Here is a 19,044-nt window from a genome sequence, read left to right on the forward strand (position 1 = left end):
CCGACTTCGGCTCAGGTCACGATCTCGCGGTCCGTGAGTTCGAGCCCCGAGTCAGGCTCTGTGCTGATGGCTCAGAGCCTGGAGCCTGCTTCCGATTCTGTGTCTCCCTCTCTCTCTGCCCCTCCCCCATTCATGCTCTGTCTCTGTCTGTCTCAAAAATAAATAAACATTAAAAAAGAAAGGGAGAAAGAATGGAAGGGGGGATAGAGAATAGGGAATGAAAGATCCGGAAGTCAGGAAGAGAAGTGGGATATACTAGAAAGAAAAGAATTCTCAGGAGGAGAAAGCCACATCCTTCAGAGTGAGGAGCTGCTGTGATAGAGCAATTGGGAGACCTTTGGAGCGGTAGGAATAGAAGCGGGATTTCGGGTAGGTGAAGAGAGAGTGCGGGTGGAGACCCCAAGCCTGTGTTTGTAAACGCTCATTTGAGATGTGTTTGCCTCTAGAAGGAGAGAGACTTAGTACAATCTGGTAGCCAGAACTTAAATCATCAAGTGGAAACAAGGTGGCATTGATGCCTCCACAATTTAATTTTCATGCTCCTCCCTTCTTTACTAGGCACCAGGCATTTCATTTTCTGCCCATCCTGGCCTGTCAAATTCACAGCAGTGCCCCAAGATATTGGCTTTTTTAAAACTATTATTTCTGTTCAAAATGTACCTGTCCAGAGTCCTATTCCCTTGGAGTGGCATTTTCTAAGTGGGTTTCACAAATGATAGCTCTTCGAAATGCTATATGAAAAAGGACTCTGTGGTCAGGTAAGTCTGGAAAATGCCACAGGGAATGTTAACATGTTAGCTCTTCTGGAATCTCTAATGAAAAGAAAGCTTACTGATTTTGTTCAAACTACCAAATATTATTTCTTCGCAGACTCATGTCATTTTTTATTGTTACTGTCAAATAAGTCTTTGTGGTTCCATGGTACCCATATGGGGAGATGTTGTTTAGAGTCTTGGTGGTGGATAATTGATCTGATAAATGCATACATGTTTAATGTTAATGACTGTGAAAAGGTAATTAACTTTCTAGTATTAAATATTCATAATATACCAGAGAATTCAAAGAGAAATAAAAAAAAAGTTTAGTGTAGGAAGTTCAGGATTATGGATGACGAATGGATGTTGGCTACTCAATGTCTATATCACATTTGGTTTCATAGCTAAATTTTACTTCCTTTTTACTAGGGGTATTACTGTGTTCCGTCTACAAAACTTCAATCAATATTTCATCCAGCCTGAGAAATGGAAAGGTGGAATACAGCACTGTGATGATATCTTGTGCGCTGCATTTTTACCTCCACAAACTCTTGTTACAGGTTAATTGAACCTTCACTTGACAATCGGTGGTTGAAAGTTTGGTTTCTTTTGGCTCAGTCACTTTTAAAAAAGTCTTTTCAGAACTCCAAAATGGACAAATTTCTTGAAGAATTGGCCTTTGCCCTTACAGCTACCCTTGGTCCTTATCTCTAGGGCAATATATTAGTGGCTACGCCTGTCAGCTCTTGAACATCGCTACCTGGCTTTCGATCCTGGTGCTACCACTTACCAATGCATCCTGTCGAACACGTTATTTAAACTGTAATCATAGCCTTCTCTGGCTAACAATAATCTATCAATATCTTGGTTTAAAGTGAAGACTGAGTAAGATAATCTGGGTAAGGGCTTAATACAGTGCGTGACACACAGTAAGCTTATCAGTAAATGGTTAGCTTTTATTTTTATTATCCTTTTCCCAGAAACAGCATTAGGGATGATGGGAACGAATCACACTTCTCTGGCACTCAGATATTTCATAATGGGAACATACTAACCCTTTGACACAATTTAGCCTAAGTAATGTTGGTTAAATACCGACCTCACAAAATGTCTACAAATCCAAGCAAGCCCTTAAAAGGTTCCATGGGCATGCTTTGATGTGACAAATGAAAGAGGATCAGAAATCATTGTATCATTTCTGGCCAAAGAAAACAAGTTATAAAAATAGATTGCACCATGAAATTATAGAGTCCATATTTTGACAACCTAATTTTTTTTAATAGAACCCAAAAAGTCATCAATTAAGAGGAATGAAAACTTATAATAAAAAAGCCAGGATGTCTATGGCGTGTTACAATGTGAGGCTTACAGCTCTGTGTACACTTAAATTTCCACTGTCTTCAGGACTTACCTGATTACTTTCCAGTAGGGCCAACTCTGCAGTTGAATTTGCTTGATAGCTGCTGAAAGTCCATCTCTGCAGGGAGAATGACATACTGAAATGTGATGGAGACAAATAAGCTATAAGGCTGCGTCTTTGTATTGCAAAAGTGTCATAAGAGGCCCTTGTAATTGGTGGGTAGATGATTTCTCCATTCGTTATCATCCCTTCAGTCCTATGTGAAAATGTTTGGTCAAGCACCTTACAACATAAGCCTTTCAAAATCATAGGAGAAGATGGATATTCCCCCATACAGCTAATCCATGCAAATCCATCATCCTTGGCCAATATTTGAGTTACACAGGTTATTCCTTCCAGAACAATACAGAGTTTAGTATGTATCACTCTCTTTCTCCAAATCCCAAGAAAGACACCATTTGTACATTGCACTCAAACTTGGCTCTTCTGTTCTCCTCTTCACTTGACATTGACTCTCTGCTCAGTAGGGAGTGCTCCTCACTGAGCCACTAAGAGCAGCAGTCTGGTCATGTATTGCTTCTCCCCAGGACAAGTTTGGTCAGACTGAGTCTCACTATTTGGGCTTTTCTATATTGTCTGCGATGAGCAGTAGGGAAGGATTTTCTATAGGGAAAATTTTAGAATTGGAGAAAGCATTATTAAGTAAAGAATATAGGAGGGAGGGAAGGAAAAGAAAACATGTGAGCGTGTACACACACACACACACACACACACACACACACACACAAGAAAAGGTGAATAGATGCAGGAAACAGAAACTTAGAATGATTTGATTTGCTTCCTTCACTCAATAAAAAAAGCATAATGATTATTAGGAATTGTACTTATAATATGCTAGGCACTATTCTAAGTACTTTCTGTTTTTCACAACAACCCTATGAAATAAACATAATTTTTTTTTTAATTTTAACGTTTATTTATTTTTGAGACAGAGAGAGACGGAGCATGAACAGGGGAGGGGCAGAGAGAGGGAGACACAGAATCCGAAACAGGCTCCAGGCTCCTAGCAGTCAGCACAGAGTCCGACGCGGGGCTCGAACTCACGGACCGTGAGATCATGACCTGAGCCGAAGTCGGATGCTTAACCGACTGAGCCACCCAGGCGCCCCGAAATAAATATAATTTTTAATCTAGTTTTATAGGTGAAGAAATTGTGGCATTAGGTAGAGTTAAATAACTTGCCCACATGTGCACAGCCAGTAGGTGGTAGAATGGGGAGTCAAACTCAAGTTGTTTAATTACAAAGCCCTTATTCTGAATGACTGATTACTATAAAATAAAAAGATATGACGGTAATTTCTATCACAGTGAATACACAGGTGTGCTATGAGGATGGTAAGTTCTAAAGTTTAATCAAAGTACTAGTTATTCACTCGTGTTTCCAAAAATACAGAGTACCTACTATGTGCCAGACTTTGCATAAGGTAGTATGATAATGACTTCTCATTGCGGTTGCTCATATTTTCCAACTTTCTGACAATTTACATTCGCCATCCTGGCTCATACAGGAAGCTATGATGGAGAAATTATTCTGTGGAACAACAACACAGAAAACGCTCACTATGTCCTTCACCCTGATTACCAGAGGCTGCTAAAATCAAAATGGGGTGAGTGCAAGTTTGAAACTAAAATAAGGTGGCTGAATCAAACCACAGTAGGCTTAGCTGTTTATGCATGTACCTGATACAGCTTGCTCCTAAATTATAGATGATTGGCTATAAGCACAAGGGATTAGTGATACCGTTGTCTTGTCAAAGTGACTAAAAAGAACCTTGAGATTTCCTTGGCTTAGCAAATTCTCCATGGCGTGCTGTTTCTTGCCTTTATGCCACATCAGCTTTTCTGAATTACTGACAGCAGGGAGCAGGCCTCTCATTTCCATCTAGTTTAGTTTTTGCCAATAAACCTCACCAAATTGCCTTTGAGTGAAACTTGGTACCCCTCAGTAGGAAAATAGGAACTCGTGTTCACTTGATAGGCTGCTCAGGCTCAGTCTAGAGCTTGTATTAAATATTATGCCACCTGGAAATCTTAAATTATTTCTTGCTTTAGAAACCTGTGAGGAGCATGAGACGGAAGTATATTGTATTTTATGGGAGTTTAGCAGAGCACATGAATATTTTATACTTAAGCAAAATGTCTTGACAATTGCCTTTCACATTTTATTTCAGTTTCCTTAGATACTGAAGATTTTTCCTTAGACTTATTTATTTAGGTAATGAATATGTCATTCCTCACAGCCCAGTGAGGTTCTATTGTCTCAATTGGATAAACTCACAGAGCTGAATTGGACCGTAGGAAAGGACAGGTCATCAGATAAAGCTGTGTGTGAAAACTGAGGGAGTAATTTGTTAAGAATAAGCCCTTAGGAGATTTAGGGCTTACTTACCTGCAGCCACAAGGCTCTGGCCTGTTTTATGTGCCAAGACCTAAGCACTAGGGTTCATTTGAATCCTCCATGGAGAGGGTGCAGTTCTGCTTTTTCCTCTGCCTGCAGGAGAATGACGTCTTGCTGTTACGGCAAACCTAATTGTGGCTACAATGAAAACCACAGAGAGATAGATAAGAAAAATGGGTAATATCAGACTTCTAAAAGACAGAAGAGGCATTGCGATAGATGTCTTGCTTTGAAATTTTGAAGATATTCCTGTATAGATTTTTCATAACTATGCACACACTGTTCATAGATTCTGAATATTCCCAGTTCTTAATGTGGCCTGGAGATGATGTCACGTGATAATTAAAGGACCACTGGGAATGCCCTCTCCAGGTTAATTCCCTAGCAAACAATACTGCTAAGAATGATCATTTAAATATATTTAAATAGTCATTATAGCTCATGTTCATTACACTATTCGCAAGATTAATATTAATGATTGATAAGCCGAAAATGCTACCATATTAGAATCACATTTGTCTGGAACCCATCAGGATTTCTAAGATGTTAACAGTGACAACGAAATGAAGTCCCTATTAATTCATATCAAGGGAAAACACATTAAGTGTGTATGTAATATGCAAAACAGAATGGAATCAAATGAGCCTTTCAAGTTGGTGTTGAAGAAGTGAATAGCGGAAGGTTCAATGGATGTTGACTGGAAGCCTTTTGTGAGACTTGATAGACTCACCAGAGACCGTGAGGGAGGCGGGCCTCTTGTTTTGCATAAGCATCTGTTTGAAGAGCAGATTCTCCTCATGAAGACACCTAGCTTTGTATCCATCACAGATACAGAGCCTCAGAAGCTTCTCAGTGCTGGAAGGAGCCACTCTGCCTGCCCCAGTGCAAACCAGGCTACCCTGGGACCCTGCTCCTTTGAGACAAACACCAAATACAATAATGCTGTTGTGAGGCTTTGCATCCTTGAAGCAAGAAAAAACACTGCAGAGACAGGTAAAATATATATTTCGAGTTTGATCGTACATGGATATATTTGTAAACCATTGGAAAAGGGAGCAATGAAGACAGTTTATTCCTATCTAGGTCCCATAGAGCTTGACTTTGGGTAGCTAAGAATCAGTGCTGGGTCATGGGAGGTCACAGGCCACAGCAAACAAGGTCAGGGTTCAGGAGGAAGGATCCAGGGGCAGGAACCAGACTACACCCGACATGTGATTTATACAGTGCTGTATAGGTCAGGAGCAGAGTGGGAAAACTCTGGCAAACAATTAGATACGGGTGACAATCAGAATCACTGTTCTAGCCATGGCTTAAAGAAGTCTGGTAGGGTAGAGGGTACAGCAAGAAATATGCTTCAAATATATGAGCCAAGGCTCAGGTCTACATGTGCCAGAAGGATAGAGTCTGAGACTTTGCTGGCACCTAGTATCAAAATGGGCTAGGAGAAAATAGTAGGAATCTTGGAGATTAGGGCGATAGCAGAATTTGAAATAACTGCTGATCCTAGGTCAAGAGAGCTGCTTGCTTTTTTCTTAATTTTGTTTGTTTGTTTGTTTGTTTTTTTGGTAATGCTTTGGGTATCATTACCAGTTAGGCCTACTTTCCAGAATAAGTCAGAGTCCTGATTTTTAGGATAGATTCCAGGAGTGCTTAGGATAGAGCTGTTGCTGAGCTGTATGCTAAGACGGTTGCCATCATATCACTTACTGTAATTGTTTGATATTATGTAAATGAAATAACCATTTGCTTAATTTCCACCTTGTTTTCAGTGGCTATGTTAGCATAGTGTTGACACAGCCTGCATCTTCCCCAAATAAAAATCTGCTTTTGAGAATAATGCATCCTTTTTACCTTTTATCTAAAATTTATCTTTTTTCTTAATATTAGGCAAATACATTTAATAATGTTAGGTATCTAGACATATAGATATTATATGTTTGAAAAACTGAACATATCTGAGCTGTGTTTTCCATATTTATTTTCCCATATTCAGTTTGCAACTAGAAAATCTGCACGATTTTCATATAAAAATTTGCACCATTAAAAAAATCAATAAAGGTATATCCTTATAGAATTTTAGAAACCTGGCGGAGTATTCAGGATAGACTTTGAAATGGTTAGATTCTAACACTCTCTATTTTCTAGAACTCACTTATAGTCACAAAATGAACTATTATCCTGAAATTGCTCTCATTTCCTCAACACTAATTCTTCTTAATGTTATCAGTATTCCCAAATTGTTTCCACTGAAGCGGCTACATGCCATTATTTCTACCTTAAACAGATATGATTGTTAATCGGCAGTACATTTGTGAAGTAAATTGAAAGTCATCTACAGATTTATCAAATAATAATAGGAACTTTGCCACAGAAGAATAATTTAGGTAGAGTGCTTCTACAAGGCATATGAAAATAGAAAATGAAAAGGTTAGTTCTAGGCCTATGAACCAAAAGAGTATTCCATAAGGGGTTTCAATGAATTCTTGATGAAAAATTAAAAACAAGCTCATAAATAGAATCCTAAGCATGATGCCACATAGAGTAATTAATAACTATGCTGCTCTAACTAAATATATGCATCCAGCTCTGTGCAGGAGGAATTTTCCTTGTTTGGTGTGTGTGTCCACTGGGTTATTAAGAAAGATAAGTTTATGTAACTGGAGTATTATAACGTCTTTGTAAATTTATTTGGAGTAACAAATTAAGTCTATCTAGCTTTAAAAACCCAGTTTTATCGAAATAATGAATGGAGGAAAAGGAACTAAATGTAATGGATCATCTTGCCTTTCCTATCTCATTTAATACTCCACCCAAACCAGTAAGGGTACCATAGGATTATGTCCATTTTATATTTGAGAGAGTGAAAGTGCTGGAAATTGGTATCAGGACTGCCTACCTCTCCAACATCCTTATGCTTCCCACAGGGTGAGCCACTGAAGATATTTTTTCTCTGGTGTTTGTTGTCACATTTTCCTAATTAGGTGTTCTCTTATATGTTAGGAGGAGCTAACCTGGTCTCATGTGGAGGTTCTGGCTATGTCAGGTTCTGGGACACATTTAAGAAGCAACTTCTGGCTGAATTTTTGGCTCATGGTGGAGTTGGATCCATTATAATGTCTACTGATAAGTCAAACCAATACCTTGCCACAGGAGATCTGGACGGACAGTTGAAAATCTGGAATATAGAAGTAAATTGAAAGAATTCTCATGCTTATTATTTTCGATTGCCTTTGACAGCAGACAACTATGAGTTCGGTTTTGTCTGTGTCCTGGGTAAGGGAAGACATGATCAGCCTGAGTATTTTAATGGAAACATTTACATGCTTTAAGCAGAGAAATTTCTTCCATGATGTTTGGAGAAAACTAGGTTTTTCTCAATATTGAAAATCTTCTGCTAATATGTAGTCAAGTCAGTCACCGAATTCAGAAACGCGGTATTGTCAGGTACTGCAGCATTGTTTGAGCATAAATAATTAGGATGTACCTTATTTGAAATGAGATTGTAAACCTCATTTAGAAAGAGTACTGGCCCTTCATCCAACATTATTGTCCTCTTGAATTGGTTTGGGAGTTTTCTGTCACTGATAAACTGCTCAATTTTCTAATAACATTATAAAATCGTACAATCGCATAAAATTGTACAATTGTACAATACACATCTATATACACATGATAAAGTTCATCTCTATCAAATAACTGACTTCCCTGTTCACTTTTTCTTCTTGTCATTCTTCCCCTCCCCCTCTTCCTCTCTTTCAACGTCTCGAGTTACGCAAATCGGTTAGAAACTTATTTTTTTGAAACTTAATACCATTTTTCTGAACTCTGTTATCATGAACTATTCTTTTGCATTTGGAGAATAGATTATTATTCCCAAATGTCCTTTTTTTTCATTTCCGTATCAGATGTTTTAAGAAAAAAAGTGTTATGTCACTGGAAGAATTTAATATTTGGACTTTTTAGAATGCTGGCATTTCTTTTTATTCAGGAGTACTGTCTTAATTCCAGTAAGAGCAAAATCACACAGGCCCCAACTCTGATAAGATCATTCCGACCTCATGAAGCCCGGATAAGTTCCTTAGAGATGTGTAAGCCGGGCGGCCGCCTACTGATTATCTCCTCCTCTGCAGACTGCAGCATTTGTGTGACTGACGTCTTCGGTGCTCCTGTCTGGATCTTTGGTCAGGTAGAAATATTGCTTCTTTGTTATTCTAGTATTTACATGACATGTAGTATGAAGTTGGGCTGATTTCTATTTGAATCTCATCGGCTGTTAATATTCATTAGCCATGAAAGAACTGACTTCCATTTCTAGAGCTGTAGCTCCAGGCGTCTCTTGTCCTGTTTACCAGTAACCATGACAGTTCCATCAAGTGGAAGACTCTGGAGACATGGAAAGATGGTGGCTGTATACAGCTCAAAATGTTCCAGGATTGCTGAGAAGTTTCTCCTCTAAAATAAATGAAGTTCTTCCATTTCAATGCTTAGTAAAAATACAATGTAGAAAAAATTACCATGTTGTTCTTAAACAGATAGAGGACAATGTCAATTAATAATCAAGGTCGGGGCGCCTGGGTGGCGCAGTCGGTTAAGCGTCCGACTTCAGCCAGGTCACGATCTCGCGGTCCGTGAGTTCGAGCCCCGCGTTGGGCTCTGGGCTGATGGCTCCGAGCCTGTTTCCGATTCTGTGTCTCCCTCTCTCTCTGCCCCTCCCCCGTTCATGCTCTGTCTCTCTCTGTCCCAAAAAAAATAAATAAAAAACATTGAAAAAAAAAATTAAAAAAAAAAAATCAAGGTAATAATGAAATATGGAAAATTTTAGAAAAAAACAAACCTTCCTATTCTATGTCTGATTTACTCCTGTCAAAATAACAATAGCTAACATTTGCTGAGTTTTTCCTATGTGAGTGAGGTCTTGTTCTAGGTCTCCCATGAATTATCTCATGTAATTATAATTGCTCATCCAGTGAGGGAGGAGCTCTCATGATTCCCATTTTACAAATGGGAAAACAGGTACAGAGTTTCAATAAATCTCCTGAGCTCACAGAGGCTAATAAGTAGTAGAGTTTGGCTTTTAACTCAAGCTGGCTCATTTCAGAGCTCATGGTTTTAACCTCTTCCTCCTATGAAACTAAGTTCTCATGTATACCTGCCTATTAAGAGAAATGGAAGTTGGGGGGATGGTAGAAAGGAAATATTAATTGTCTCACATTTCTTTTATCTTTTCCATTTATTTTCATGGGAACTCTGTTCCTGTTTTCTTTGTGATTTGGGGTACAAAATTACAGACCTGTTTTTTTTTTTTTTAATTTTTTTAAATGTTTATTTATTTTTGACAGAGAGAGAGAGAGACAGAGAGAGACAGAGCATGAGTGGGGGAGGGGCAGAGAGAGAGAGACACACACACAGACTCCAAAGCAGGCTCCAGGCTCTGAGCTGTCAGCACAGAGCCCAACGCAAGGCTCAAACTCACAGACCGTGAGATCATGACCTGAGCTGAAGTCAGACGCTCAACCAACTGAGCTGCCCAGGCGCCCCAGACCTGTTCAACCAGTACTATTGAAGCATGGTGATGTGAGGTCAGGCTGAAACCTTTATTTCTGTCTGGCTCACTGGCTGGGTTCTATCCTGCAGCCCCCATTGCCACTCATGCCATGAGAACACAGCAACTATCTTCATGCTGGAAGACAAAATATGTTGTTGCTCTGTTTTTGAATCAGTTTGATGATGTCAACCTGTCCCAAAAGAATTTTATCCAACTCTATGGGACACAAAGGGTGATGGTAAATCAGAAAATAATCTGGGATGGTGGGCCCATATTTGGCTGGGTAATATGGGAGCCCCAAGGTAACACTCAAGAGCTGTATAGTGTCTTCTGCCCTGTACCCAAGGCAAGTGCTAGACTTTCCCCAGTCAGGAAAAAGAGCATCTGAGTGGGAACTCAAATGGGTATGTGTGTAGGTGTGTGGTAAGTGAGACAGAGGAGCACAGCTGGCATTCTGAGCACAAAATGAGTTGGAAAGATGCTTCTGTAAGTGAGGAAGTTAATGCAGTGCTGAATTGCTGTATGCCATGCCTCATGGGCTCCGGAGAGATGAGGTAGAGGTTAGAACAACAGGTAAAGAAACAAAGCCTCATCAAGTGGCTGGTACCTGGAGTGTGATTTCTTTAGATGGGGCTGAAGCAAGAAATAGCCCCATTCTAGGTGTGGGTGCCATATTGTGCCCACCAAACAGAATCTGTGGCTAAATTTTATTTTGGTGAAGAAGCATGTGCTAGTAAAATTGTTCACTTTTATGCCTTTGATTTTTGTCCTTAGCTGTTTTATAAAGTCTTTGTATTTTGAAGGATTTTAGCCTCAAAAAGCCCGTGTAAAAATAGTTCGGTATTTTCCTTATGTTCAAGACAGGAAAAAGAGCCACCAGTGCTGGGATAGTCCTAGAAAGTAAAGGCTGGCAGACTTGGGGACAGCTGGATTTCTTGGTCTCTTCTGCTTGAGGGTTTTTTTTTTTTTTTTTTTTTTTGTCATTGTTGTTTTTGTGTTTTATTTTGTTTTGTTTTCCCTTGAGAGCTCACTTTGATCAAGCTGTCTTGAATATAGGTGCCGCTAGTCCCAAGGGGAAAGGGTAGGGTGAGAAGAAAAGAGAGGAGTGGGGGAGGGAAGACAATAAATTAGTTGACACTGGAAAATAGCAGTTTTGAATGTCTTTCTCATGGTGTGTAAGAAGAGGCACTCTTTTGGAGAAAGAACAGAAGGATATGGAAGGCAGATGGTAATGCATAGATAAGAAGGAGAAGAGACCCAATTAGTCAACATACTATGATTAGAACAGTTTTTGCTAAACAAACTTGATGTGTACAGTGTCATGACTTTTGCCTTACATTTGAATGTTACATTTGTGTTTCAGTTTAATTAATTCTGGCCTAGCAGTTCTAAAAATAGGAACAAAAACAACAATGTACTTTAATTTCCCGCATTAAGACTTAATTTTCCAGTCACATACAGTCTGATTAAAATATTTAAAATTTAGTGCCAGGTGATTGAATATATATCATGGATGAAGTTATTATTTTCAGAAGTGTAAATAACTTTTATAACGTACCTATGGATCCGTGGTTGGTTTTCAAGTTCGATTTTGGAAAGTAAAGGTGTGGTATGTCTATTTCTAGCACTGGAAAATGGGGTGGGGATGACGTTTTTGTGGAGATACACTTGTCCCAGGTGACTGTCAGATGATTGTATTATCGAAAGAAATTAGGTATCACATGCATGACTTTGGTGCCCCTCTTTGCACACTAACAGCCGTGGTATTGGGCAGAATGTGCTCATTGGCACCTCTCCTCCTGGTCCTGTGGGGGCCGGTGATTTCGGTTGTGCCTATTCACCCAGTGTTTAAAATTTGACTTCGTTGCTCATTTTTTTTTTTTTAATGTTTATTTATTTTTGAGACAGAGAGAGACAGAGCATGAACAGGGGAGGGGCAGAGAGAGAGGGAGACACAGAATCGGAAGCAGGTTCCAGGCTCCGAGCCATCAGCCCAGAGCCCGACGTGGGGCTCGAACCCACCTACCGCGCGAGATCGTGACCTGAGCTAAAGTCGGACACTCAACCGACTGAGCCACCCAGGCGCCCCATTGCTCATTTTTTTAAGTTTATTTATTTTGAGAGAGAGAGGGAATGTACATGAATGGGGGAGGGGCAGAGAGAGAGAGTGAAGGACAGAATCCCAAGCATGGGGCTCGATTTCATAAACTTGTGAGATCATGACCTGAGCTGCAATTAAGAGTCGGATGCTTAACCAACTGAGGCCCCCGGATGCCCAACTTGGTTGCTCATATTTAAACAATTAAAGATTTCATACCAGATCCAGATTTCTTGCTTCTCTTGAAAAAGAACATGTCAGTCCCTGAGAGTAACTCTAAAATGGGTTCTCTCTAATTCACTGTCGTCCCACTTTTCCCATTGATGATGAGCACTGGGGCTGAACTTCATTTGCTACTTATCACCTTATATGAGGCTTGATTCATTCATTGGCATTATCTTCCCGGCCCCTGTAGCCATTTTACTATGCAATATCTGCTGACAAGTTATCAGTTTATAGGCCACACAGATATCCTGGGGATGCCTAATTCCCTCATATCACACATATCATGCATTCCCGTGTATATAATAGGAATTGACACAAGACAAGGAAATTGATTCTGTTTTTCAAATATAAAATAGAATGTCAATGAGAGCTTCTGCTAGGTGGAAACGTATTAAGACTTATAGCCAAATTTCGTGAAAACTAGCATGTAACATATTTTCTGGAAGGAAATGCTCAATAATTTGATTGGTTTTTGAGATATTTTTAGGAAGATGCAAAGAAAGCAGTTGTATGAAAAATTAACTGGTAATTTTTTGGTAAAAGTTTTGTTTTTCTTTTTGGTAAGCATACATCTTGCTATTCAATAATGTAAAGTGGGAATGTCAGTTTTTTTGTAGTTCATTATCTTTTCAGAGAATGTTTGTTTCTTACAACTTAGTCCTGTCTACATTTATTAAGGTTACGTGTAACAAATATCATATGATTTCACTCATATGTGGAATTTAAGAAATAAAACATGAACATAGGAGAAGGGAAGGAAAAATAAGATAAAAACAGAGAGGAAGGCAAACCATAAGAGACTTAAAACAGAGAACAAACTGAGGGTTGTTGGAGAGGTATTGGGTTGGGGGATGGGCTAACTGGGTGACGGGCATTAAGGAGGGCACTTGTTGGGATGAGCACTGGGTATTATATGCAGGAGATGAATCACTGGGTTCTACTCCTGAAACCAATACTACATTGTATGTTAACTAGCTTGAATTTAAATAAATAAATTTAAAAAATAAAGTTACATATATATGCCTCATCTCCCTTATAAAACTGTAATGACTTTGAAAAACCACGCTTCATTAATTTTTTTTGTGTGTACCCAGGACTTCAGTTAATAAGTGTAGCACATAAATGTTCAAGAAAAATAAATGTCATAAAAATAAAATAATGGTCTGTTTTTTCAGGAAAAGCACTGGCAAATTGAAAACAGTTTTTCCCTTCCTAAAAGGGATACTAATGTAATGAAAAGTGAGAGTCAAGAAGAAAGCATAAGAGAAATTCCTTTACTTTCTAAGGAGGAATCATGTTTAGACCTACCAGAATGTTCTCTACTTGACAAGAAAAACAAAGATGGCTCCACATACAAGTAAGTAATTTTAAGTGTCACCTGGATGCCAACTGGAGTCTAGATAAGACCTAAGTAAGATTGACCCAAACTTCCTTCTGTTCTACATGGAATATCCAATGACTGCTTCAAGGATGTGTGTGGTGGGGGGAGAATTTATATTTTCAGGATTATAGCTGGTTTGATTTCTTGTCTCCATTTCTATTCAGGATCTTCTAGTCTTCTGTTTCTGCTCCATCATCAATCTAATTGTGGAAATTAGCCCTTTTCCCCAAAAATGATACACTGTATGTGTGTATGTATGTACGTATCTATCTCAAAATGTATGTCAGATTTGCTTCTGGTTTTGGTAACATGTACAGGGGTTTATATGACAGAGGTTCGAAGAGCTTACTTTTGAGTCTTAGATATGACTCTCCTTTTAACTCTTGCCTTTTCTTCATTTGTTCAGCCTTTTCTTCTCTTCACCCCGCTCTGCTAGATCCCATTCTTACACATTCCTCTTACTCTCTAATGCCAGGGAGTTTTACTGATTTCTTTTGTCTCCTACACTGTTGCTAACCCATGCCCTCATAATTCCATCTTTCAGATTCAAAAACTGTTGTTTTCGAAAGGCTGATTTTATTCATTGTATTTTCTTTGATACAGATGAAAGCAAAATTTTTACCATGTGCATATTACCTTTGGGGGGTTTATAAAAAAACTGCACAGAAAGTATAGAGAGTACATTCTCTACTCCCAGCCCACATTAGTGTGGTTTATCTGTTACAACTTAGGCACCAATATTGATACTTTATGATTAGTAAAGTACATAGTTTGCATTAAAGAGTTTGGGTGGGAGGTTCTTTAACGACTATTCTCAGGTACCTCTGCATTGCCTATTTCCAAATCAGCGCGTTCTCTGGCCAATCTCTTATGGCCTAGCCCCACTAACTGGGGTTACTTTCGGTAATACATATCCAGTGTTTTTCTGTTACAGTCTCTCACAATGGCAGGCCTCCCCACTTGCCCCACTTCTCCCTAGTCAACTTGAGCTTGGCCCATAGGAAGCTCACACCTTGTTGCCACACCCACGGCTCCCCGGCTGCCCCTTCTTTCCTTGTTCACATGGGTTGCTTCAGCCGCAGCTTTTTGCCTGTAGACTTTGCAGGTATTAATGAGCCACTGATCCATTCCATCTCTCTAATGGTTACCCCAGAGGGCATACACTAGACTTTTTGACTGGTCCATGGGAGGCTAAATTGGAACTGAAGGGGAAGCTTCCCTCCTGCCCCAGGGGAGCTGGACTCAGTGCAGCTCCTCTCTTTACGGCATCTTTGGTCTATTTATATCCTAGAGTGGTGGCTGGCCTGGGTATCAGCAGGTTGGTTTCAGAGCTATCTCCTGGTTCTGCCCCAGGAATCTATCACCTCACTCTGGAAGATGAGAATACTTTTTGCCTCTTAACTAATTAATTATTTTGCTTTCAGACTTTTTGGACCGCGGTGGACAGGGAGAGAGAAGGGGGAAAAAATCCCCTTAAACATCCTGTTACACTAAATTACACTTTGGTATTTGTTCTTCCATTTCCTTGAATTATGGTTTGCTGAAATGTCAAGTGGCATTTTACTTTCAGGCAGAAGGATCTTTTCAATTTAGAAATATAGCATGACCAATCCTGTACAATAATAGAATGCTGGAAATAGAAAGATTTTAGACACGATAAAAATGCCCTCACCCAGCCACCCAACACAATTTTACAGATAAGGAAATAAAGTTACCCCAGGGTAACACAGATAGATCATTGTTTCTCTTCCTGTCACACTCCTAGCAGAGTGAAGGCAACTGTTAGAACACATTCTTTTTTAAGAGTATTTCAGCTAATATTCGGATTTTCCATTCCTATTGACACACTCAATTCTTCTTTTTTCCTTAATTCAAGTTTTCCTTAGAAGTTGTCAGCAGTAAAAAGCAGAGCTACCTCTATTCTACTTCATCTTTTCAAATGACAGTATGTAAAAAATACCCGTAATTTTTAAAATTTCTGCTCTAAGTCAGATGACTTGATTCAAACAAGTTTAAGACTTTATTGTAAGGAGATAGTACAGAATAAAGTCATTTTGGAGCTCTTGAACTAATTGAAAGAAAAGGGCTAAAAACATATCCTCAGAATTGGCAGGTGTCCTTCCCTTCTCCCAAGAGCGCAACCAGGGATCCTCCATGGAAAACATACAAGTGCAATGTAATTGGCAACTGGAAAATGTCTTCATTCCTCAAAAGATTAGTAAATGCAAGGAGGGAATCATGCCAGTTCTTATCCATATGCAAAACTATTTTTTTTTAAATATGTGAGAGAATTTACGAGAACTAAGGAGAGAAAGAGCACATCCAGTGAGTCCGTAGGCAGGTGGGGTATGTTCAGATGGAGGGGAAACGGTAAGAAAAATGGAGATGCGAAAAGGAAAAGCCAATAGAAAATGGGAGAAGCAGGAAAAATAAAGGGAAACATCAGATGCTTTAAAGCTACATTCTCAGCTTAACTCTTAAGATCCTGTCTCCAGGAGAAAAATCTTAGCATATATTATCTTCTGGTTTATGCATAAATAACAGATTTCCATAACACTTAAGGTATTGTATAATATTATGTGTGAGAAGTAGGTAGGTGGTAAAATGTCATTTTCAATTTAAGTCCTGGGGAGATAAAGATGAATATAGAATTTAAGAGACTAATAGAAATTCCTAATGTTAACAGTTAATGCAGAGAAATGGAATTTTTCTTTCCTTAGATTCAGAAAAGAAAGAAAGAAAGAAAGAAAGAAAGAAAGAAAGAAAGAAAGAAAGAAATGAAAGGATAAAATAGGGAACAAAAACCACAGCAGACATGCATTTTTTCTTAATTAACGCATGTTTGGTTTCTGTACCCACACAGAATATTCTTACCTAGAAAAGTTATAGACAAAATGAAGAATTCAGACAATATGACTTTAGAATATTTCTTTATTACAAAAATAATGCATGTCCTTTAGGAGAAATTTTGGATGTACAAATAAGCACCAAGGAAAAAGATAAAAAATTACCTGTAACAAAACTGTTGCTGGCACTTAGGCATTTCTAGCTCCAGGCATGTAAACAAATAAATAAAGGCACATTTTATGAAACTGGAGACTAGCATACCTAGCTTATAACCTGCTTTATCATTCAAAAAATCCACAGTGAAGGGGCCCTGGGGTGGGTCAGTTGGTTGAGCATCGAACTTCGGCTCAGGTCATGAGCTCATGGCTCATGAGTTCGAGCCCCACATCAGGCTCTGTGCTGACAGTGTGGAGCCTGGAGCCTGCTTCGGATTCTGTCTCTCTGCTGTCTCTGCCCCTCCCCTGTTCATGCTCTCTCTCAAATAGGAATAAACATTTTAAAAAAGTTGTTTTAAATAATAAAAAAAAAATCCACAGTGATTACATTTCTGTATGAATTAATAGGAGCGTCCACAGACATCAACATTTGCAATGACTCCCTAGGAACTTATTATCTAGTTTTGTAACCATTTTCTTTTTTTTTTTTTTTCGAACACTTAGATTGTTAACAAACTTTAACCAGGGAAACATTTCTTCAAACGCTTTGATGCATACGTGTTAGAATACCCAACTGAATTCATCATTAGAATAAATTCTTTGAAGTGAAGTTGCTGAGACCAAAGTTGCAAAGGGCTTTGGGTCCTCTTGCTAAATGGCTGTTCTGAGCCATGTGGGTTCCTCCAGGAGCAGTGTAGACGGTGTATAGTAACTGCCGCCTGTGAACCAACACTGCGTGTGGTCATTGTCTTAAACCTGTTGCCATGAGATCTCATCATTGGCTTAAATTGAATGTTTTGATTATTTGTGAGAGTGAACGTTTTTCCCCACATGTCTATTAACCTTTAATAATTTAATAATGAGTTTGTAAGAGGTATTAGACATCCACTAGACTGATTCCTAACACATCCTTAAGAGAAGCATATCCTAGACTCTTTCTGAATAATTTCTGTGGGATGCACTCACCATCTTAAAGATGGCCTTCTCTGTTTTTTTAAAGTTTTTTTTTTTTTTTGAGATATTGCCTCATGCTGGTCAGAGTAGCTAAAAGGAACAAATCAGGAGACTATAGATGCTGGCGAGGATATGGAGAAATGGGAACCCTCTTGCACTGTTGGTAGGAATGCAAACTGGGGCAGCCACTGTGGAAAACAGTATGGAGATTCCTCAAAAAAAATTAAAAATAGAACTACCCTATGACCCAGCAATAACACTGCTAGGGATCTACCCAAAGGATACAGGAGTGCTGATGTATAGGGGCACTTGTACCCCAATGTTTATAGCAGCACTTTCAACAATAGCCAAATTATGGAAAGAGCCCAAATGTCCATCAACTGATGAATGGGTAAAGAAGTTGTGGTTTATATACATAATGGAATACTACCTGGCAATGAGAAAGAATGAAAGCTGGCCATTTGCAGCAACGTGATGGAACTGGAGGGTACTATGCTAAGTGAAATAAGTCAGTCAGAGAAGGACAGATATCATATGTTTTCACTCATATGTGGATCTTGAGAAACTTTACAGAAGACCATGGGGGAAGGAAAGGGGGGGAAAAAGTTACAGAGAGGGAGGGAGGCAAATCATAAGAGACTCTTAAGGACTGAGAACAAATCAAGGGTAGATGGGGGTGGGGGAGAGGGGAAAGTGGGTAATGGGCAGGGAGGAGGGCACTTGTTGGGATGAGCACTGAGTGTTGTATGGAAACCAATTTGACAATAAATTGTATTTAAAAAAATAAAGTTTTTTTAAGGTTATTTATTTTGAGAGAGACAGTAAATGGGGGAGGGGTACACAGAGAGAGAGGGAGACAGAATCCACAGAGCCCGATACGGGGCTCAAATCCACAAAACTGAGATATGACCTGAGCCAAATCCAAGAGCCAGATGCTTAACTGACTGAGCCATCCAGGCACCCCTGGCCTTCTCTGTTTTTGAACCACTCTTTATTATAGAATGATTCTAATGTTAAGTCAAATCTATTAATTTGTAAAAAACTCTCTCTCTCCTTGATCTTCATTCTTACTCTAGGGCAACAAAAAGGAAGTCTGCCTTCTACTATTTGACACATTTCACTGGCTCCCATTAAAAAAGTTACTTATGGGGAAAGGGTTAATTATCAGAAACCAGGATAAAAGAATCAGATGGGAAATGAAACAAATTTCCATTAATTTCTCCGTAAATTTCTATGAGACAGAAGGCACACTTGAAATTGATGTTT

The 19,044-nt window shown here is 39.1% G+C and overlaps 1 protein-coding gene across 1 annotated transcript in view; it reads left to right on the top strand.

Annotated features, from left to right (window-relative positions):
- The window catches only part of WDR49 (WD repeat domain 49), a 139,092-nt gene that overhangs the window by 93,716 nt on the left and 26,332 nt on the right, over positions 1–19,044 (top strand). Inside the window, exons 12-17 of the mRNA XM_042903330.1 lie at positions 1,185–1,315; positions 3,684–3,782; positions 5,402–5,566; positions 7,574–7,761; positions 8,562–8,759; positions 13,617–13,798. Of these exons, the coding sequence (XP_042759264.1) occupies positions 1,185–1,315; positions 3,684–3,782; positions 5,402–5,566; positions 7,574–7,761; positions 8,562–8,759; positions 13,617–13,798 (963 nt within the window). The remainder of the gene's footprint in view (positions 1–1,184; positions 1,316–3,683; positions 3,783–5,401; positions 5,567–7,573; positions 7,762–8,561; positions 8,760–13,616; positions 13,799–19,044) is intronic.

The sequence above is a fragment of the Panthera leo genome, chromosome C2 (genome assembly GCF_018350215.1).
Source record: "Panthera leo isolate Ple1 chromosome C2, P.leo_Ple1_pat1.1, whole genome shotgun sequence".
Classification (NCBI taxonomy): Eukaryota; Metazoa; Chordata; class Mammalia; order Carnivora; family Felidae; genus Panthera; species Panthera leo.